The sequence below is a fragment of the Vitis riparia genome, chromosome 8 (assembly GCF_004353265.1).
Source record: "Vitis riparia cultivar Riparia Gloire de Montpellier isolate 1030 chromosome 8, EGFV_Vit.rip_1.0, whole genome shotgun sequence".
Lineage (NCBI taxonomy): Eukaryota > Viridiplantae > Streptophyta > Magnoliopsida > Vitales > Vitaceae > Vitis > Vitis riparia.
The window spans coordinates 13,688,876-13,712,107 of NC_048438.1; the positions used below are offsets into that span (position 1 = coordinate 13,688,876).

At 34.7% G+C, this 23,232-nt stretch overlaps 3 protein-coding genes across 7 annotated transcripts; 1 reads left to right on the top strand and 2 right to left on the bottom strand.

Moving 5' to 3' along the window:
- Window positions 1-772: 772 nt before the first annotated feature.
- On the top strand, window positions 773-11,340 carry LOC117921330 (kinesin-like protein KIN-5B). 3 transcript variants are annotated; one of them, XM_034839198.1, is made up of 25 exons: window positions 773-984; window positions 1,265-1,460; window positions 2,224-2,356; window positions 2,448-2,603; window positions 2,702-3,039; window positions 3,119-3,257; window positions 4,790-4,887; window positions 4,998-5,154; window positions 5,243-5,312; window positions 5,392-5,468; window positions 5,843-5,896; window positions 5,960-6,040; window positions 6,115-6,226; window positions 6,312-6,398; window positions 7,132-7,307; window positions 7,469-7,630; window positions 7,722-7,829; window positions 7,987-8,145; window positions 8,236-8,319; window positions 8,409-8,614; window positions 9,048-9,149; window positions 9,246-9,355; window positions 9,444-9,595; window positions 10,387-11,041; window positions 11,159-11,340. In XM_034839198.1, exons 2-24 carry the CDS (start codon window positions 1,282-1,284, stop codon window positions 10,594-10,596), a joined length of 3,150 nt encoding a protein of 1,049 aa, XP_034695089.1. In that variant the 5' UTR covers window positions 773-984; window positions 1,265-1,281; the 3' UTR covers window positions 10,597-11,041; window positions 11,159-11,340. The 3 variants fall into 3 exon arrangements, with proteins under 3 accessions (XP_034695089.1, XP_034695090.1, XP_034695091.1); XM_034839199.1 differs by having other exon boundaries at window positions 773-983; window positions 1,263-1,460; window positions 10,387-11,028; XM_034839200.1 differs by having other exon boundaries at window positions 773-919; window positions 10,387-11,028.
- A 1,706-nt stretch (window positions 11,341-13,046) lies between these two features.
- LOC117920017 (F-box protein At2g39490-like) lies at window positions 13,047-15,189 on the bottom strand. Of its 2 annotated transcripts, XM_034837360.1 has the most exons (4): window positions 14,715-15,189; window positions 14,234-14,522; window positions 13,984-14,142; window positions 13,047-13,887 (listed from the first exon to the last, which is right to left on the bottom strand). In XM_034837360.1, the coding sequence occupies exons 1-4, from the start codon at window positions 15,101-15,103 to the stop codon at window positions 13,495-13,497; spliced, it is 1,230 nt and encodes a 409-aa protein (XP_034693251.1). In that variant the 5' UTR covers window positions 15,104-15,189; the 3' UTR covers window positions 13,047-13,494. The 2 variants fall into 2 exon arrangements, with proteins under 2 accessions (XP_034693251.1, XP_034693249.1); XM_034837358.1 differs by having other exon boundaries at window positions 14,234-15,189.
- Window positions 15,190-18,770: 3,581 nt separating this feature from the next.
- LOC117920047 (F-box protein At2g39490-like) lies at window positions 18,771-20,950 on the bottom strand. Of its 2 annotated transcripts, none has more exons than XR_004652182.1 (4): window positions 20,565-20,950; window positions 19,636-20,430; window positions 19,330-19,495; window positions 18,771-19,253 (listed from the first exon to the last, which is right to left on the bottom strand). XR_004652182.1 is itself a non-coding variant. In XM_034837398.1 (4 exons), exons 1-3 carry the CDS (start codon window positions 20,609-20,611, stop codon window positions 19,331-19,333), a joined length of 1,047 nt encoding a protein of 348 aa, XP_034693289.1. In that variant the 5' UTR covers window positions 20,612-20,950; the 3' UTR covers window positions 18,771-19,253; window position 19,330. The 2 variants fall into 2 exon arrangements, 1 of the variants encoding a protein (XP_034693289.1); XM_034837398.1 differs by having other exon boundaries at window positions 19,596-20,430.
- Window positions 20,951-23,232: the final 2,282 nt, after the last annotated feature.

A 23,232-nucleotide genomic window follows, 5' to 3' on the forward strand; every position in this document is an offset into this window, starting at 1 on the left:
CCCTCAATGATCAAATTGCCCATACTTAGGAATTTAAAATAAATAGAGCCCACGTTTGAGCATGGTAAAAAGCAGGGTAAAACCGTAAAAACACTTCTTAATGTTTGTTAGCTGCACACTAAAATAAGTATATTGATATTTGAGGACTTTGTGGCTTTACATTTCCAAATTGGAGCTCATATTTCTAATATATTTTTTAGGGAAAAATGTAAGAAAAAAAAAAGAAATATAAAATAAAAAATAGATTTATAATAAAAAAATGTTGAAAATGTATAAATTTCTAATTAATTTTAGATATATTTAATTTTTATTTTTAATAATAAAATCAAAGATGAAAAATCATTTTCTTTATCATGCTCGGTTCCTAGAAATTTTGAAAATGTGACCTAGTAGAAATATAAAGAAAAAAATGAAAAAAAAATGAAAATTAATAAATTATTTTTATATTTTATTTCAAAATCATCTCATTTATTTTAAATATTATATATAAAAATTAAATAATTTGAAAATATATAAATTTGTAATTAATTTTAAATGTATTTGATTTTTTTATTTTTTATTTTTATTTTTCTGAATCGGACAATTTCTTTAGAGGTTTTAATATATAATAAATACTTTGATGATTGCAAGAAAAAAAATACAAAATTGTGGAGTAGGCTTAACGCGCTTTCATTTGAATTTTCAAGAAGGGCCCACTCTTTCGAAATGGGAAACCAAACGGCTATTTTCTACATATGCTTCAAAAGGTGCCGTTGGAGAGTTTGAAAATTGAAACACATTTTCAGTAATATTTCTACCAAAAGAGACTCAGAAAGAGAAAGAAAACTCCGATCGAAAGCTCTTCTCCTTTGCCTTTTCTCCAAGCTATTTCTTTCGATCTAGGGTTTCATCATACTCTTCTTCTCCACCAAGAATTCAGGTGAATTCAAGTACCACACTCTGTTTAGTAGCTGAGAGAATTGAAGGAAACAGGAAAAAAAAAAGGTGATTTTAAGAAGTTTTTTTCGCTTTCTGTCACTGTTTTGGTTTCTAAAGGATTTGAGACTGATCAAATTCCACCGATAGTCCTGTAAGGCAAGTTAAATGGATTTACTTGTTCTCTCAGTTGACAGACGATGATTAATCCAAAATTCATAGCTTCAGGTTTTTTTGCCCTTATCTATGTTTTCTTGGAACCAAACGAGGAAATAGGGCTTCTAGGGAATTCCTGTTCTTGAAAGATCTAGTAATTTTGTGGTTCTGATATATGTTTCTGTTCATGTAGATTTTGGAAAGTTGAAAATGATGTCCCTCACCCCAGATCATTTCAGAAAATCTGGATTGGGGGTTATGGCATCTCCAACGCCTTTCCTCACACCAAGACCTGAAAGGCGTCGCATGGATCCCAGGGCGATTGAATGGAGCTCAAATAGACAAGACAGAGACCGGGAGGTTCATGTGCAAGTTGTTCTTAGATGCAGGTTCTCCACTTTATGCCCATTTTTTTTTTTTTTTTATGGTTGAAGTTCTGATTATTAGGGTTTATTACCAGTTTGGAGTCTCAATTCTTTTGCAACTGTTTGGATAATAATAGTAGCTGTTAACAAGAGTATTTGGGTGACAAATAGTTTGACCACATCACCTCTGATTTTCTTTAATATTCTTCTTAAACAAACATTTTCTGTTGGTTGAAATTTGCAATGGAATTTTGAGGGTTAGATGAGAAGCATATGTCAAATTAATAATAATGTCAAATTATTATCGGTTGTGGTCCTACTATCGATTTTTTTTTTCCCATACAAGATTGTCTTTTGTATTTTGTATGGATACTACATGTAATCTTTGTTTTGAAAGCTCTGACAGCATATTGAGCAATGGGCTATTTCCTAACAAGTCAAGCCCAGTAGATATTTGAGTTTCAATTGCTTGTTTTAAATTTTTTTTCATTTAGCTGCTATATTGTACAATGGGATAAAATTTGATTGGCCTAAGTACGTAATGTGATCATGCAATATCATAAGAGGTAGCTGAGTTTTTCTGTCTTCCTTTTTCACTGAAAGTCATGAATAGCTAATAAAATCTTTTAACATATACATTGACATAAAGAAGGATGGATCTCCAAACAGGTGGGGTTCTAATAATATTGGCAAATTTAGCCTCAATTTTTTCTATGGAAGTCTTGTTAGTTTATGAGAAAGCAGTGCCTAAATTCGATCAAAATTTGAAAAATCATTCCAATGTCAGGCCACTAAGTGATGACGAGCAAAAGGTAAACGTGTCAAGGGCGGTTTCATGTAATGAGCATAAAAGGGAAGTCACTGTTCTGCAAAGTCTGGCTAATAACAAGCAAGTAGATAGAGTTTTCACCTTTGACAAGGTATGGTTTTTATTCTATTATAACTATATCATATGAAGTTTTTGAATGTGTAGCATCTAAGTTGTCTTCATCTTGTTTCAAAATTTTCAAGGTATTTGGGCCCAAATCACAGCAAAGGTCAATATATGATCAAGCTATTTCTCCGATTGTTAATGAAGTTCTTGAGGGTTTCAACTGCACTGTCTTTGCATATGGGCAGACAGGCACTGGTAAAACATACACAATGGAGGGCGGAATGAGAACTAAGGTATGGCAGTATAACCATCAAATTTATTCTCACTTTTTCAATAATAGTAATCACATATTTATACAGTCAATGCAATGATCGTATTTTGTTTCTTATAGGGCGGTGAATTGCCCGCTGAGGCTGGTGTCATTCCAAGAGCAGTTCGCCAAATTTTTGATACATTGGAGGCACAAAATGCAGACTATAACATGAAAGTGACATTTTTGGAGCTTTACAATGAAGAAATAACTGATTTGTTAGCTCCTGAAGATAATTCAAGAACTTTGGAAGACAGGCCAAAAAGACCCGTTTCATTGATGGAGGATGGCAAAGGTTGTGTTATTGTAAGAGGCCTTGAAGAAGAAGCTGTATACAGTGCAAATGAAATTTATAACCTCTTGGAACGAGGGGCGGCCAAAAGACGCACAGCAGATACCCTGTTAAACAAGCGCAGCAGGTAGAATTATCCATTGCTAGCGATATTCAGTTTTAGATGAAACTACATATGACTAAATTTGTTTTCTTTTCTGATGCAGTCGTTCTCATTCTGTCTTTTCTGTAACTGTATACATAAAAGAAGCTACCATGGGAGAGGAGGAGCTCATTAAATGCGGAAAGCTTAATCTTGTTGATTTAGCAGGATCAGAGAATATTTCTCGTTCAGGTGCACGTGAGGTAATGAAATATTTTTATCTACATAAGATTCTATTCTTCTTGGTAACCTTTTGATTTACTAACTAAGCAAATGCAAAAAGTTCAGTATCTACCTAAAATTGGCTTCCAGATATATATTTTTGTTCTAATGATGAATACTAGGCTTTGACTGGCGTGTATGGCCAAGATTTTTATTTTTTTACTACAAAAAAAAAAAAAAAAAAAAAAAAAAACCAAGAAGAAAACAGAGAAACTTGATGTTTAACAGAAAATCTGATGAAGGTAGAACTTTTCGTCTAATATTCCCCAACATAAATTGAATAATGCTAACTATCATGTGGAAACTGTTGGGATTGAGCCTTATGGGCCCACTATGGTTGACGCTTAACACTTCCAAAGGGAAGGCCAAAGGCCCAGAACTGTGGCCCCTCATCATACCAATTGTTTATTTGTTCCAATAAAGGAGGCGTCCCCGGGAAACACTTCCAAAGGGAAGGCCAAAGGCCCAGAACTGTGGCCCCTCATCATACCAATTGTTTATTTGTTCCAATAAAGGAGGCGTCCCCGGGAATTGACATTTTTGTGGACTTTAAGGGTTTGGTCCTAGGTTTATAGGTCCACCATGGTTGGCGCTTAGGCCAGAGGCCTAGAACCGTGGCCCCTCAATCACACCAATTGTTTATTTGTTCCAATAAAGGAGGTGTCCCCAGGAATTGAACTTAGGACCAAACCCTTAAGGTCCACCTATATGTCAATCCTGGTACTTTATTGGAACAAATAAACAATTGGTATGATTGAGGGGCCACGGTTCTAAGCCTCTGGTCTAAGCGCCAACCATGGTGGGCCTATAAACCTAGGACCAAACCCTTAAGGTTCACCTAAATGTCAATTCCTGGGGACGCCTCCTTTATTGGAACAAATAAACAATTGGTATGATTGAGGGGTCATGCATGGTTCTGGGCCTCTGGCCTTCCTTTCGGAAGTGCTAAGCGCCAACCATGGGTGGGCCCATAAGGCTCAATCCCAACAGTTTCCACATGATAGTTAACATTATTCAATTTATGTTGGGGAATATTAGACGAAAAAGTTCTACCTTCATTAGATTTTCTGTTAAACATCGGGTTTCTTAGGTACCATGTTCAATTCCTGGGGATGCCTCCTTTATTGGAACAAATAAACAATTGGTGTGATTGAGGGGCCACAGTTCTGGGCTTCTGGCCTTCCCTTCAAAAGTGCTAAGTGCCCACCATGGTTGGCCCATAGGGCTCAATCCCAACAGAAACTTCTGAATCAACCGTGGTTTATCAAATGAGCACTAAAAGGAACATGTAAATTTCAGATTATTACAATTTCTAGCTCTTGATCATTTTAACAAATTAGCCAGCAATTTCAGTTGTTGAATACAAATATTTACCATGTGTTTTAGTTAAGACAAGTTCAGAACTGTTTTATTTTCTGATAGTTCTATTGATCTCAAAAAATGTCAAAAAACTAATCATTCATGAATTTTACCTTGGATTTATCTATTTGAATTGGTTGTGATGAAAATGCAGGGTCGTGCAAGGGAAGCTGGGGAAATAAACAAGAGCTTACTCACCCTTGGCCGTGTCATAAATGCACTTGTGGAACATTCTGTTCATATTCCTTACAGGTTTTTGCCAATAGCATCTCTTCCAATGCTTGAATTTTGTGGAGTATGATTTAAGTGTTCTTTTTCCCTTTTTTCATTAAAAAAAAAAAAAAATTGTCCAATGTATGCAGGGATAGTAAGCTGACAAGGCTGTTAAGAGACTCACTAGGGGGAAAGACAAAAACTTGCATCATTGCAACAATTTCTCCATCTGCTCATTGTCTGGAAGAAACTTTAAGCACACTTGATTATGCTCACCGTGCTAAAAACATCAAAAACAAGCCAGAGGTTTGTTTGGCTATTTCTTTTGCCCTGTTCAAATCTTTCCTCCCATGTAATATATCCTTTGTCTTGATGATGAAGCTTATTCTTGCAGGCAAATCAAAAAATGTCTAAGGCTGTGCTGCTCAAGGATTTGTATGCTGAAATTGAGAGAATGAAACAAGGTTTGACATTCTCTGATTCTTTCTATGCAAAAGTTTTAACTAAATTTATTGGTTCTTACGTCTAATAAAATCAAAGCAGATGTTCGAGCAGCAAGGGAGAAGAATGGTGTTTACATTCCACATGAAAGATTTGCCCTAGATGAAGCTGAAAAGAAGGTGGACTATTGCATTAAAATCCCACTTTCCATTGTTGCTTCTTGTAGAAATATCGTATTGCAAATCACCAAATCAACCAAGATTTTTAATTATAGGATTATGTCGTCTTCATTGTTCATATGGGTTGATGGACATTCAAAATTATCCATTTCTTCGATTCTTTTTTTTCATATCACCTAGATATAAGGGATGGTTATGATTGTTTGATCAGACCAATCTTCAAAATAAGTTATCATATAATCTAAAAAGTCTAAAGTCCACATATGGACCAATGGACAATAATAACTACTTGACTAACAAGGGATTAACTGTTCAAATATTTTTCTATATCTTGATTTATGAGTTTAAAATAAGTTCATTATAATATCCTGTAGGCAAGGAATGAGAAGATTGAGCAATTGGAGAGCGATCTCAATCTCAGTGAGAAGGTACAACTTGCTTGCTCTTGATTTGCCCTTTCTACAGTCATGTGATAACCTCTTCTCTTGCAGCAAGTTGATAAATTTCGTGAATTATATGTCACTGAGCAAGAACAGAAGCTAGTTACAGAGAGTGAGCTCAAGGATTGCAAGGTATAAGACTTAACATTTTGTTTACTGCTTAGTTGGGGAAAACCATCTGATTCAACCAACAATTGTTCTTTCAGGTAAACCTGGAAAACAGTAACAGGGCCTTGCTTGAGCTTCAGGAGAATCACAGAGTAGCTATCTCAACCCTCAAGGAAAAGGAGTTCATAATCTCCAAACTACTACACTCAGGCAAGTGGGAACTGATAATCATTTATTGAACCCTGTATCTCTTATTATATACTGAAGATCCCGTGAAATTTCTACTCATAAACAGAAAATTCTTTGATTGGACGTGCAAAGGAGTTGCGCAATGATTTGCAAAATGCATCGGAGGACATAACTTTGCTGTTTGAAAAGATAGGTACAGATCTCTTTTGCTTCTAATTATTCGTGCATAACGTTGAAATGATTGTAATGATTTGAATTTAAAGAGACCGGGTTACATAAGATTCCTTAAAAAATGTTTGAAGTTTGAATTTAAAGATTGCTTTCTTCAAGAGACCGGGTGGTAGGAGACGGAAAAGGAAAAAAAAATGAAATGAAAAATAGCATGTCTCAATCAGAATACGGGAGAACCTTTTTCTTGGTTCTTTTCCTAATGCCTTGTAAGATGCATGCCCATACCAATTAACTTTTGAAGAACTTATATTTCTACTTTTATAATTTTTTAAGGAATATTTCCTGGGACCCTTGTCATGAATTCGGGTAATTTTTGGAAGTTGTCTAATCATTTTTCAGTATAAGGCTTATAATAAATAAATTGCTTCCAAATGCCAAATGGGATGAAATTATTTTCTATTTCATGTATATTTGAGTTAGCTTAAGTTATTTTAGGAATTTCATGATTTTTATTACTTTTGGTAATCTTCAGGCTTCATCATATAAGATTTTACGAGCTCTTCTTTCTTCTATTAAGATTTCAAAGACCTTTCTGTTCTAACTCCCTGTGTGAATTCAAGGATTCCTTGTTGATTTGAGGAGCCCTAGGGAACTCTAGGATCTGTGGTTGATTCAAGGGAAATCCTACTGACTATTTGGATGGTGATCTTCCTTCCTTTTTACGATACTCAATGTCACTTTCTAATTTTTTACAGATCAGAAAAACAGGGTGGAAACAGAAAACCGCGACCTGGTATTAGCATTTGGTTATCAGCTTGATCAGAGCTTAAAAGACCTGCATGAGACCATTCTGGGTTCTGTTTCTCAACAACAGCAACAGTTAAAAAGCATGGAAGAGCATGCCTGCTCATTTCTTGCTAGTAAATGTGATGTAAGAAAATAAAATTTGCCATGTTTAGTATTTTATCAGTCTGATTTAACACTTCTGTCACTATCTCTAGGCAACACAGGGCAATTTATCTTGTTTACCTTTTTATGGTTTCTGGTTCTCTAGTTTTATATAACTGATTTAACTTCTGTCACTATCTCTAGGCAACACAGGGTTTGGAATCAAGGATTAACAAAATGAAAGAGACATATACATCAGGAGTAGCAGTATTGAAGGAGTTTGCTGGTACACTGCAAAGGAAAGCTTCCACTGACCTGGAGCAGATGACTTCTACAATCTCATCTCAAGCAATGGCTGTTGACAATGTAAGAAAAGGGGAAAATCATTTTTGTTTAGAATGGCTGGTGAAAGAAGTGGCTTAAAATGACTAAGCATGATGTCATGTTGTCCTTACAGTTTCTTATTGCTGCGGTTTTGGAGGCCAAGGAAGTTATTTGTGATATCCAGAGTTCTCTCAGTGAACAAAAAGAGATGTTGGCTTTCTCTGCTCAACAACAAGAGGAGGTAGGGACTATTTCTCCTTCCTGAATGAATGTTTGTTTGTTTTCTTCTATCAATGATGTTCAATTATAACGTTTATTTTCTTTTATCAATGATGTTGAATTATATTTTGTGATTGGAACATATCAAACTATTTTTAAATCCTTGTGATAAAATGTAGGGATTACAACGGACTCTTGTGTCTTCACAAGTTATCTCAAAGGCATCGGTGGATTTTTTCAATGACCTCCATCATCGAGCATCTAAACTCATGACAACTCTTGAAGGAAGCCAAAAACAAAAATTCCACCAAGTGGAAACTTTTGAAAAGATGTTTAAGGTATGTTACCATCAAAGACATATTATATGTATTTGACCTGTACTGAAGGGGGATCGAAGGCTGATGTAGATTTCTATTGCTATGAAACAGGAAGAGTCTGCTAGAGAGGAGAAACTAGCTATGGAAAAAATTGCAGTAATATTAGCAAATTTGACATCTAAAAAAACAGCTATGGTTAGAGATCAATTAATTCTTCTTGTTTTATTGTCTTTGTAAAGCAGTTATTGGAATTATGTAATTGATATTCTTTAATTCTTTGTTAGGTCTCAGAGACATCAAGGTATATTCAGGACTCCTGTATGGAAGAGAATAAGAGATTGCAGCAAGAGATTTCCAATATGCAGCAAGTTGCAGTTCATGCCAAGAAGGAAGTGGGTGAATACCTGGGAAAAGTAGAGAAACATTTCTTAGAAGACACATTTTCAGCAGCTGAAAATATGGCAGTCATGGAAAATTACCTCCAGGAGTGGTATGTTTTTCATTCAATTGAATTTTCTTCACAACTAAATTTAATTTGAGCATCAAAATATCCTAGGATGCATATTCTTATTTATATATGATGATTACCTAAAGAACTTTAGACCAAAAATGCAATAACCTTATAACAATGAGAACACATGTGGAGAAAAGTGTGTATTATAACATTTGAGGATGCAATGTCATGTCATCACTTCCACTAGAAAAAGGAGAGCAGAAACCTGTTAATTACTAGAGGGTTCAGCAGGACATACAAGGGAGCACCGTGTGTGTGTTTGTGGGGGGTGGGGGGTGGTGATGGAGTTGCACTTGTGTTTGTGACCTAACCCCTCCTTGGATGATTGTGGTCAAGATGGGTAGAACAAGTCTGCAGTATAAAGAAAATCAACTTTAAGCAACTTCTTGTATCTCTTCTTAATATGCAGTTCAATGAGGGTTGACTATTCTAGTCACCAGTGGGAACATGTTCAGTCATCCATAAACCATCTTAATAACAGCAGCAACACAGAGATAGAATCGACTGTAAAGTAAGTTTGTTTCACAAATTTTTATTTATTTATTTTAATTTTATTATCCTCTTTTTTTCTTGTATATCATGAGTATCAAACTCTTTCCTTTAACAGGGCAAGCATACGCGCAAATCATACTGCATATGAAGATTTTGTCTCCATGGCCTCCTCTTTGGATGCAGAATTTGATGCTGGAGCATGTGATATGCTGGTGGCTGTTAATGGTAATGTCGAATGCTTATGCATCAAAACTTTAGTATCTTTCTATTAAATTGTGAACTCGTCATGTGTAACAATATGATGAAACTGCAGATTCACTAATGCGGGACCATGAAACTAAGAAAGGAATAGATTCCATGTCTATGTTATGCTTGGAGCATCTCAAATCAGTGCAAGAGAAACATGATGAAAGCGTATCAAAAATCCTAAACAGTGCAGAGAAGTGCCTTACAGAAGATTATTTGGTAGGTTGGCTTATTTGAAATATCTAATGTTCATTCACACACATGCACAATGGTGGAGAGACATGATCTAAAAGATAAAACGAGAACAAAAAAATTGGGAAAAAAATGCCTTTCTTCTGGATTTAGACCACATATAACAAGCCACTAAAGAAAGAGATAACTATAATAATGCTAGAATCAAGTTATTTAATCAGTTTCAATGCAACTTTAGCTCACTGGAATCACTTATAGCTGGACAAGTATGCACAATTCGGTTATTAAATCAATTATAACTGAAGTACTAGCTAAATTAGCTCAATGGAATCTCTGATAGATGGGACAAATATGCAGTATTTAGTTAAAAACATATGGAAAATATATTTCCTTTGTCAAATGATCCTTAGTTTGCCATCATATTTGGTGGTAAGAAAATTGTGATGAGCCCTGTCTATGCAAACTGATCATAAGAAGTGGTGATTTAACATACGGCATAAAAAAGTTTGGTTCCTGAATGTTTAGGTTTTGAACTTCTCTATTTGTTCATTCCCCCTTAATTGAACCCACATGCCAGAAGATGTTGCACATAAGGCGGACTTGATATCCATTTCTGGCTCATTTCCTAGCCGTTTGTTTAACATGGTTTGGAAGTTCTATTTTTAAGAATTTATGAGTTTGAAACCTCCCATCTCTTCCCTGTTTGTTTCCTTGTGGTTCGTTGTCTGCTTCATTATGTTTGGGTTGGGACACAATCTCAGAAAAATTTTCCATGTAAAAAATGGCTAATTTCCCGAATGCTGTAAATATATGAACAGGTCGATGAGAATTCAACGCCCAAGAAACGAGCAATAGCAATACCTAGCTTGGCATCAATTGAGGAGATGAGAACACCTGCTTTTAATGATCTTACAGAAAATATGATCACAGATAACACATCAAAATGGGCACCGACTGACGGCAAGATTCAGCAACAGCAGCATGTAGCAGCATCACCAAATAGAACTCCTTTTGGAAGTGTGAATTGATTATGGCGGACTGTTGATAAAAAACACGTTGACGAAAAGGAAAGCAGAAGCTGATACACTCGTTTTCTGTTGATTGCCAAGTCTTAAATCCCACTTAAAAAATGCACTCATCAACTGATGAGTACTAGGTTCAAAAGAATGGGATGATCCAGAAGAAAGTTAGATGGTATTTTGTTGAGACCAAATGTAAATTAAATAATCCTAAGAACAGACAGAATATTTGTTAGACACTGCATTATTATCAGAAGTATAACAGTAGTATGCCCCCATTCATGGTTATGTATTGGATATGGTGATGTTTTGTACAGGTTTCTGCATGCCAAGTTTCATAGTGTGGTTCAGTGTTTAGGTATTCAAAACATCAAGCAAAGTTTGTGCTCAAGCTGGTGAAACTCATGCAGACATCTTAATAACTCTGAGGATCAATTGCAGGTGAGATAGCCAGGTATTTCTTGGGAATGCGAGGACCTGAAAATTCACCTTATTGACAGTAATCAAATACCTGAGCTGGTATGCTTACCGTTTTTTATTTTTAACAAATAGGTAGTGATTTGTTGTGCAGGGACAGGTTTGTTATCCAGGGGATCTAATGGCTGGGTATAGTTGAAGGCTTACCGGACTCTCCTTGCTTTTCAAAGACGAGCATGGAGCATCAACAGTGTATTCTGCAATGGCTTTCTTTGTTCAAAATGAATCATGGGCTCTCAAACTGTGCATGATCAAAGCACAGCACTAAGCTTAGTGGTGCATGTACATTGCTCTGTTTCCTGAAGCCTCTCAATCTCCTCTCATTTCATGTAATAAACTATTGTTGTTTTCAATGTATTATTCACACAAATATTTTAAAATTATTTTATTTTTCTGAGGAAATTTTAACTATTTAATTAATTTTTTTAGTTTCTCAAAGCGATTAATATGAAAAAAAAAATTCATACGAATACTTAGGTTATGTTTGGTTCCCTGAAAATACCAAGGAAAGAAAAAAAATGTAAAGGAAAATGATTTTTTTATATTTGGTTGTCATATTAAAAATATAAAAGAAAATCAAATATAATTAAAACTAATTAAAAACTTATATATTTTTAAATTATTTAATCTTTATATTAATGAGTTAAAATAAATAAATGAGTTTGAAGTAACAAAAAAGAAATTATTCCTTTTTAATCTTTTTTTTTTTTTCACTTTTTCTTTTCTTTTAATTTTTCTTTATATTTTCTTTCCTTGTATTTTCCCTCAAATTTTTTTGAACAAAATGCAACTGAAATTTTGCACTGCCTTCTCCATGTTTGGTGCGGCTGACTCTTGGGAATCTTTACCACCCGCCAACACTAATTCTCCCTCGACTTTACAATCATCCTTTGGAGAACAACTGCCTTCTCGAACAGAAGATCCATTAATATCACCTCATCTAATTTTCTTGGGAACCCTGCAATGGATACTATACTAAGGTGCTTGAGCGGTGTAGCATTAAACTTAACAGTTGCGTAGTCCATCCAGAGATGAGGCTCATGCCAGTACCGGTGAAAAATTGGAGTCGAAATTGACTGGAGCTGCGGTTCAATCTGCATATATTATAAATATAGTTTAAATTAATAAATATTCATGTCAACTACAAGATGAGTCTACAGTACATCGTTGCAGACTGGAACTTACATCTATGAATAAAAGATGGACTGATGTTTAGGAAGCAAGACATGGAATCCCTCGTCTCACTGTCCATGGAAGGGCCCTTCCACCATAGTTCCTTTAACTTGTTGAATTGAAAGTCAAGCAAGAGGCTTCTGAAATCTTGTGGTCTAGACCTCAACCAATTGGCTGTATAGTTGACTACATGCAAGTTGCAGCTCATAAAATCAAGGTTATATTTTTTATTTGTTATTTTTAGAAGTAATTTTTTTTTTTTTTTTGTATAAAATATAAGACTCTTATGCGGATAGTATAAATTTACTTTGTGTTTTTGAGACATACTTTCTTAAACTTTAAAAATATTTTTAAATATACAACATTTTTTTTTTATTAAAAAAGTTTTCTAAAAATGAACTCTAATTTTATAGTATCAATTGCATTCTATTAGTCTTTTTTTTTTCTAATTAATTTGGTGATGCGTTTTAAAGAACAAATACAACCACACGAAGCCATAGAGCTTTTGGCACTAAATTTTTGAGGCAATACAACCTTTTCTTGTATTTCAATATTTCTTACAACTACGTCAAGCCATAAGGGCTTTTTGCACCAAATTTATGCAGCCAATGGAACTTTTCCATAAGTTTCATTATTTCTTAGATTTTATATTGGTCGTGGCCTGTTTTTCCCAGCTTCCAAACAGATTCTTTTTCCTTTTAGAGCTTGCATAGTTTTGAACTGGGCTTTTATAATATGCTGGAGCTCAGTGTATTATGACAACTACTTGCTATCAAAAACATTTCCAACTCAAATTAAGAAACTTCATCTCCAGGAATCCACCTTTATTTCATTCTCAGAGAAAGTATAGCAGAGCTACCAAATTGGTATGCAGTTGAAGAAATCAAGCTGATCTATCAATCCACAAGAAGTTTTATATTTTATATACATGGCATTAAGATTTTTTCCTTTGGACACTGAAGAGAAGCCTCAAATTTTTACATACAACCTTAACGTGAGCAACTGTTATCTTATCCCGCAAATCTAAAAAGGTACTTGTTTGAAGCTGAAACCACCATTTGCTTTGGGAAGCTTCTGGACGTCTGCTTTAGCTGGCTCAGAGGGACCTTTGCAACACTCCATGAATGATTCTCAGGTGATATTATAGTCATGGACACTAGTCGTTGCAAGAACACCATCACCTTGGGGGCGTGTCTGTAATTTAGTGTTATATCCCAAACTGACTCTGTTTCCATACGGTATGAACACCAACACAGCCTACTTACACATCTCGCCATGTTTTGGAGATGGGTGACTGCAATCGTCTTCTATAAACCCATATAAATACTTATTTTCTTGAGATGCAACTGAAAATTTCCACTGCCTTCTCCATGCTTGGTGCATCTGAATCTTGGGAATCTTTACCACCCGCCAACAGTTATTCTCCCTCGAGTTTACAATCATCCTCTGGAGAATAACTGCCTTCTCGAACAGAAGATCCAATAATATCACCTCATCTAATTTTCTTGTGAACCCTGAAATGGATACCATGCTAAGGTGCTTGAGTGGTGAAGCATTAGACTTAACAGTTGCGTAGTCCATCCAGAGATGAGGCTCATGCCAGTACTGGTGAAAAATTAGAGTAGGAATTGACCGGAGCTGCGGGTCAATCTGCATATATATATATATATATATAGTTTAAATTAATAAATATTCATGCCAACTACAGGCTGAGTCTACAATATATCTTTGCAGACAGGAACTTACATCTATGAATAGCCTCTCTAAAGATGGAGTGATGTTTAAGAAGCAAGACATGGAATCCCTCTTCTCTCTGTCCATGGAAGAGCCCTTCCACCATAGTTCCTTTAACTTGTTGAATTGGAAGTCAAGCTTATTGAATATAACTCCTGCCAAGCACAAGAACTTTGGGGTGGAAGGACAAAGAGAAGCAAAAAAGTGAATCGTCAGTATGTATATATGAAGGACTATTAAATTTATCATAAGATTGGAGTACCTGGAGAAGCCAGCCACTGAGAGTAAGAATCTCAACCTCCTTAAGATCTGCAAGAAGAGAGATAAGTTGCTCCGTGTCGAACTCATAATTGGCTGGGCTTTGTATGAAATCAAGGATAGAATCCACCAAGTTGGAACCCTTATTTATTTGAATGGAGGGAAGAATCCCACCGTACCGGAATGATTTGAGATTAGGTGCAGAAAGAGTGATGCTGGCCACGTTTGGACAATCCACCATTTCAAAACTATGGAAAGAAGAAGCCGCTTCAACATCTATGCTCCGCAGATCCCTGCATTTCACAAACCTCAAGCTCTCAAGAAGCAGGCAATTAGAGAACAAAGCCGGAACTATGTCCTCGGCCAGAAACGAAACGGATTCAAAATGGAGATTCTTGAGAGACGCAAAGCAAGAGGCTTCTGAAATCTTGTGGACTAGACATGGACGACCCACATCCAACTTCAAACGGAAATCTCTTACCCACGTGGTATGTCCCCCAGAGAAGTTGAGGTCCACCTTTGTAGCCAAAATAACCCATCCATCCTCCATTATCAAGCAATCTCCTCTGCCTTTGAGAAAGCCCACACAAAGCCTCAACGACCCATTCTGGGAAGATAAGAATCTACCCAAAGCTCGAATGACATTTTCGCTAGCTTCATGACTGGTGACTCGATCAAAATCAAAATCAAAATTGACATGGGTAGGCGCCCAAAGGCTTCTCCATAGACTGGAAAGAACGCTAGTTCTAGCTGCATCTTTCAATGGGAGGAGTGAAACAATGCAACGGATAATTTCTTGGGGCAAACTGCTAATAAGGTCAGTTGGCTCTTCCTTCTCCATGTTCACTAATGATTTATCAGCCCCAGACTGCATCTTTATATCGAAAAGTGAGATACCTCAACCATTTGAATTTCCAACTAGCTGTATTCAACTTTTGTAATACCGAAAGCCGACTTGGATCAGATTAGTGCTGAGGTGACTGAATACATGCGAGTTGCAGCTCATGAAATTAAAATTGTATGGACAGCTTGGAAAAAAAAAAAGGAAGTGATGTATTTTTTATGCCCACTTGGATTACGTTAGTGCTGACTGTTGAGGCGGCTGACTACATCAAGTTGCAGCTCATGAAATTAAAATTGTAGGGACAACTTGGTAAAAAAATAAAATAGGAAAGCCGACTTGCAATTTTTTATTTTGTTATAAAAATAATGAATGTCATCGTATTAATTATAATAAATGTTAATTACATATTATTTATGAATTCTATTAATATTTATTATTGAAAATCATTAATGTTATTTATGAATTCCATTAATATTTATCAATGAGAATATTAATAAAAGTCATTTGGAGAGCCTATAAAAAAACTTCTCATCTCTAATATGCATCCTAAGCAAAAGAGAAATTTTTACTTTTTCCAATTTTTTCAACTTTCTCAATTCTCTTTTGTGATTTCTTCTTCTCTATTATATATTATTATTCATAATTCCATAAAATTGAATTTATACTAAAGATATTTCTTTAAAAGACATTTTTCCATAATTTTTTATTAGTTATACACGTTAAAAAAAATTAAATTTATACTAAAAAAATATTTTTTCCACAATACCATAAAATCGAATTTATACTAAAGGTGTCTTTTAAAGAGACATTTTCGATAATTTTCATATCACTTACATAATGAAAAAAAAAATTGAATTTACATTGAAGGTGTCTCTACAATTCCACGAAATTGAATTTATACTAAATGTGTCTTTTAAAGAAACACTTTCCATAATTTTTATATTAGTCACCCATCGAAAAAAATTAAATTTATACTAAAAGTGTCTCTTAAAAGAAAACCTTTCAATATAAATTTAATTTTATGAAATTGTAAAAGGTGTTTTTTGAAAATATTTATTTAGTATAAATTCAATTATTTCAATTGATGATTGATATAAGAATTGTTGAAGATGTTTCTTCAAGAGACACCTTCAATATAAATTTAATTTTGTGAAATTGTAGAAAGGGTTTTAAGAAGATATCTTTAGTATAAATTCAATTTTTTTACTATGCAAATGATATAGAAATTGTGAAAAATGTTTCTTTAAAAGATACTTTTAATATAAATTCGATTTTATAAAATTGTAAAAGATGTCTTTTGAAGAGACACTTTTAATGTAAATTCAAAATTTTTAAACATGTATTATTGATATAAAAATTATGGAAGATGTCTCCTCAAAAGACACTTTCAATGTAAATTAAATTTATTTGAACATATATTATTAATATAAAAATGATGGAAGATGTTTTTTCAAAAGACATCTTTTAAAGTGGTAAAAAGTGTCAGATTTAAAAATATTTTTTATTTTGCTGTATTTTAAAAACTTAATTTTAAATTCACCGTACAATTATAAAAAAAAATCCACGCATTTCCTTTTCTTTGAATGCATCATTTTCTATCGTTCTTTAGACAAAAAAAAAAAAATGATTTGGTTGATTTCTAAATCTTTCCAACAATCCAAAACTCATAAAGTAATGCAACTACCAAAGACATTGAATTGGGCTTTGATTACATTAGCATTGAGGCCTGCACCCTCTAGGCTCTCATTTTATCAAAAGCCAAAAAGCCTAAAAATGAGAGGTACAGAGAAAGCAAGTCATGATAAGATTCTAAAAATAAAAAAATTCCTGCTTGAAATCGCATTGGATCCTCTGTCCACCTTAATTTAAATTGGCAAATCATGCGAATCGGTCAACTTGAATGGATGAGTGACTAAAATATGGAACATATGTCACGCACCCCAAGGTTTAGAGCAAGTGAAATAAAAATATAGCCGATGTTTTTTAAAATAAAAAGTAAAAAACTTAAAATATATATACGCAGCTGACTAGGAATCTAAGCTACCCAAAAGCCGATGTTTTTCATTTTTATTTCTATACATTTTAATCTCCAACATCCTCGTATTAAATATCTGAAATCTTTATCCTATTGCTGCCATTCCAAAACCTTATACTTCTACACTATTCAATTTCAATTTTTCTTATTTTTTTTTCATATTTAAATTTCTTATCTTCTCTTTACCATCAATCAATCAAATTTAATTCATAAAAAATTATAATAGTTTAATTATTTATAAGAATATATTTATTTTAATGTAATTAAAAAATTTTAAAATAATTTTTAAAAAATTTAAAATGTCATACTTATACTATTTCATTTAATTTTTTAAATGTAACGAAAATAAGAATTATTTTGAACGTGGTTGGAATGGGCCATCTGTCCCAAATCACCCAAACCTACCCTACTGGCACCCCTTATGTAGTAAACATGCAAGATGACGTGAGTATATTAAATATGAAAGAAATGAAGCCTCTCTCACACTCCTGTTTTTTATTATTTCCATCAAGGCCGGTGGAAATAAAGGTCTAGCTTGCCTTTTTTAAGTGAACTCAAGCCTGTCTCGCCCCCGTAACAACTTGTAGGTCAATCATTTATAAACACTAATCTTCTCCGGTTGTCTATAATTAATACTAAGTTTTAAAGTTATTATATTTTACTCATGCTATGATGGTTTAATTAATTGGGTTCTATTAGTATTTTTTTTTTTTTTTTTTGTCTATATGGAAAAGGTACTGACAATCAAGTAGAGCCTCACATTGTAATTGAGGTTCGTTGTTTTATAATTGTTATGTATCTTGATTTCGATGATGCATTTTGGAGAACAAATATTACTATGTAAATCCTAAGAGTTTTTGGCACTAAATATCAACCAAAATTACATATAAATATGATCAAAAAATAAAAAAAAAATATAAAATTTTTAATATGATTCAGTGATCAATGTGATCCCTACATTTACGAAGTGTACAAAAGCTTAATAATCCATTAATAAAAAATAAAGAGTTACAATGATGAAACTCTAAAAAAAATTGCTTTTAATTATGGTCATACTAACATGATATGATTAAATATATAATTAGGACAAACTCGTTGTTGATCATATAAAAATTTTTTGTAGAAAACATCGTAAATAAAATACAATAAAACTAATTCAGACTTTACAATCTAATACACTTAATGCAACCATTTTTTATATTTCAATATTTCAACTAAGTCATGGGTCGACTTTTATTACCAAATTCATGTATCCAATGCAACTTTTCCCTCTGTTTCACTATTTATTTGATTTTTTTTTATTACCAAATTCAAGGATGCAATGCAACTTTTACCTATGTTTCACTATTTATTTGATTTTATATTAGTGATTCCCTATTTTTGGATTCTTTTGCCTTCTAGAAGTTGCATAGATTTGAACCAAGCCTTTATAATAACCACTTGCTCATAAAACCATTTCCAACTCATACTAATAAACTTCCTTTCTATGAATCTATTTATTTAATAATTAAGAATCCATTATTTGGTAATGATTTTAGGGAATATTTTTAACATTTTTAATACTTAAAATTTTTAAAATTTTAAATTTTAAAAATATAATAAACATTCTTTAAAATCATTATCACACTCCAAATGTCTTATAAAATATGATTGGGAAGTATAGGACCACCGAATTGGTATGCAATTGAACAAACATTGAAGAAAGTTTTATGTACATAGCATTAATTTCTTCCCTCAGGAGGGAAGGAAAGCCTCAAATTTTTAGATACAACCCTCACATGAGCAACTGTTATCTTCTCCCGTAAATCTAAAACAGTATTCCTTGTTTGAAGCCGAAACCACCATTTGCTTTACGCAGCTTCTGGACGTCTGCTTTAGCTGACTCAGAGGGACCTTTGCAACACTCCATGAATTATTCTCGGGTGATGTTACAGTCATGGACTTGAGGGTGACTGCCTTCTTCAGCAAAAGATCCATCAATAGTAATTCATCCTCTTCGTTTGTGAAGCCCACCAACCTCACCGATTTTAGGACTCCAAGCTGTGATGCATTGCATTTCACGGTTTTATAATCCATCCAGAGGTGAGGCTCATGCCAGTAATGGTGAAAAAAGGGATGGGGGATGGAACTGAGACTTTGATCAATCTGCATATTTGTTTATATTGAAAGAAGTAAGCGCACAAATTAAGTGAAACCAATAGCAAAGAAGGAAAATAGTTACCTCAATGTACAACTTTTCCAAGGAAGGAGTGCTCCTTCCTGTTTAGGAAACAAGCCAGTGAATCCCTCTTGGTTCTGTTCATCAAAGAATCAATCCACCGTAATTCCTTTAATTTGTTGAATCTGAATTGAAGCTGCCCGAAAATCACTCCTGCTGAGCACATCCACTTTGGAAGCAACAAGACAAATATCAGGAGAAGAGCCCAAAGACAATTTGATTTAAAGGAACTCTTGTTAGGATTAGATAGACAAATTAAAGGCGTATACCTCAAGAAGCCAGCCACTTATGGTGAGAATCTCAACTTCCTTGAGAGAGGCTAGGAGATATAGGAGTTCCTCGCAGTCGAACTCGGTGTAGCCTAGACCATCCCTTAAATTGAGCACCACGTCAATCAAGTTTGAAGTGTTCTTCAGCTGAATCAAAGGAAGAACTCCTTGACACTTGAAAGATTTGAGAGTGGGTGCAGAAACTTTAATGTTACCCATATCGTGACAATTCGTCACCGTGAAGCTCTCTAGATAGTTCCCCGCTTCAATATTGATGCTTTGCAATCCACTGCAATTTTCAAGCTTCAGGTTTTCGAGAAGCAGACAATTGGAGAACAAAGTGGAGACCAAGTTTTCAGCAAAGTGAGTAACTGATCTAAGATGGAGAGACTTGAGAGAAGAAAGACCGGATGTCTTTGTAGGCAGCCCCAGTGTCAATTGGAAAACATTGGGCACTTGTTCTCCATCACAGAAGTTAAGGTGGAGCTCCTTATCTACCCCCATGGTAGCCAAGACAAGCAGTTGTTGGACCGTTTTGGAGGGCTCTTGCTTGTTTTTCGGAAGGCCTAGGCGGAATTTCCATTGCTGTGGTCTCTGACAAGACCGCAAGAAAGTAGCCATAACTTGTGCTGCCTCTTTGCTAGCTTCCTGACCAGTCATTTGATCTGAAGCAAAGCACAAATCCACTTGGAGTGGTGCCCAGAGGCTCCTCCGTGGAGTTGAAAGAGAGCTAGTTCTCACCGCCTGTTTCAATGGAAGAAACGACACTATGCGGCCCAGGATCTCAGGAGGCAGCTTGCTGATCAAATCGAGTCTTTCCTCCTCCATGTCTCTTCTGCTCAAGGACCAGAGTCCACAACCAAAAAGGAAATTAATATTATCCTACGCCTAATTGACTATCATCAAGAAGTAACAAATACTTAAAACCCAGGAAAACAATAGAAGCAACAAGCAAGAAAGTTGAATTACTTGGCATCCACGGACATCCCCTGCTGCTCCACGTGTTCTCCTGACATGACAAGACTCAGAAAAGAGGACCCGGTTGGATGGCCATGAAGCCTCCGATTCACATCTTCACATATCAAAATTGAACGATCCTAGAAGGCTAGAACTAATCTTATGGATAAATCAAAACTATGTATTGGACTCCGCCAAGAACATTCAAAGGGTCGCAGTGTTGAATCCACAATTAATTGAGACTGGAGAATTGTCTAGATTAATCTGAAGAAGGGAAGATACGGTGTATTATATTATGCTAGAGAAAAGCAAAGGGTGGAAGGCTGGTCTCTTCGGCAGTTGTACGTGTTGCCCCAAAATCCCATATTTTGGGGCTTAAGACATGATACAAAGCACATGCCAACAGACTTGGGTTCGACAAGGCTCGTCCTATGTCACAGCCGAGGTTTAGGGGATTAATTCAAATAGGGCCTCTGTCAGCCATAAATACAGCCCACTAACCCATAAATAAGGCACTAAAAATCATGGAAAATTTCGGAGGTGCTGAACTTACATTCACATACAATCACATCAGAATAAAAAATTATTTACTTAAAAATATATAGAAACAAATTGAATTAATGGTGCTTTCATTTATGCATATGAAATCATTTTAACCAGTCAACTCATGCCAATGGGTATTTATTTTAGTACATCGCTCATTTCATAACATAAAATTTCATGTATACTATTGTTGGCCTTAACAAATTGAATTGTTGTCATTCGAATGTCCATGGGATAACTCTTATCCTTATTAAAACGTGAATTCAAAAATGTTTCATTGTCAATTTGATATCAGAGTCAATGCCTCGATAAACCGAGAAATTGTGAACAAACTTGCAACCAAGACTTGCCAAAAAATTTCAATGACTACAGTGATTTTATAAGGATTGCAATATGATGATTCACATTCAGTATAGATAAGATTAGGATAATGTCTTGTCTAATTTTATCTGAAGACATTAATGATCCAGTGAAATTCAAACTTCTGAGACAGGTACTTGACAGAAAATTCAATCCCATTCTCACGAAAACCTACATCTAGAATGGAATTTTGGGATGAACATTTGTCATCCAGACAAGTGTCCTTGTTTTTGAGTCTTTGATAGCAAATCTGGAGTCTTTCACCAGACGATTGTCACCATCAAAACAAAGGGAGAGGAAGGAAAACCAAGGGATGCCGTCGGTGACTCGGTGTGATTAATTGACTCGTTACCTAAAGCCTCTTGGTTGGAGAAAAATGGGGTGGGCTAAGGTCCCACTGCCAAAGACGGTGTAAATATGGTTCGGATGGCTCACGCGGTGGTGGATGATGCCAGTGTCTAATATGGGAAGAAAAGACATCAATCTTCATCAATTGAACCTAGAAATTCAGCTGCATCTAGTTGTAAGAATGGTCCTCCTGTCGCCTAATTCATCACTTTTCTTTGTCTTACAAATTGCATGCTTCTCGATCCCATATTAATATTAATTTGTAATTTTTTAAGCTAAGCTCTATAAGATAGACGTGGATGAATGGATACGGAGGCACTTGGTGGCCCTAGTGGTGGTGGGAATGTAATGCCACTCAAGGCACCCGCAAATGATGGGTCGATGCCTGTCAACGTGTCCAGCGTGCGAGGTTAGGCTGGGAATTTCCTCATTGGAATGCTTCCCAATTTCCCGTCCAAACAAAACCGCATGTTTTTCTTGATTCCTATGAAGATAGGTTTGAGGGTTTGGTACCCACCATTTATTTTCGGTTACCCAACCACATTTGACCTACTTATAAAATGTCTACGCGGATATGTAATTAAAAAATTAAAAAGAACTTATCAAATCTATAAAGGTGACGTACTAATAATCACATGCATATATATATATATATATATATATATATATATATATATATTATAATTTTTATAATTTATTATTAAATATAAAATATAATTTATTATTTAATGAAATACCTACCATTTATTTAAGAAAACCTACCAACTACCCTTATTTATTGTTTTAAAACCAAATTGATAACAAGTATGACTAAATGATATAATTTTCTAACTACTCTTTCTTTTATATTTCAATTCCTTCACGGATATGATGGACGAAAGCAAAGGAAAGGAATCCATTATCAATTTGAATGATGAAAAATTTGATTACCAATATGATAACAATATGAAAACCAAGTCTGATGAGTCAGAGAAGATTGTGAATGGTTTAAGAAGATGTATGAAAAATGGAGTTAAGCTTAATAGAGAGTGAAAGAATTTTATAATTTATATGCAAAAGTTACTGGATTCAATGTTAAAAAGGATTATGTGAAACGAAATAAATCAAAATATAATATCTTGTAAGTGGGTTCGCTCAAAAGAAGGATATCGACAATGAGTATGTTTGGAGAATGAAAATCCAAAATGAGAACTGAAGGCAATAACTAGAGTTAATTGTGAGGCAACATTTCATATTGTGTTTAATAAACAATTAAACAAGTGGATTGTGAAAGAGTTTATGGCCAATCAAAATCATCCTTTGGTGGAACAAAAGAATACCCAATTCCTTCAATCCCACATGGTTATGAAGAATGCAAATAAGGCTCAATTGAGTGCAATGTGTGATGTTGACCTGAGAACTAGCCAAATTATGGATTACATGGTGCAAC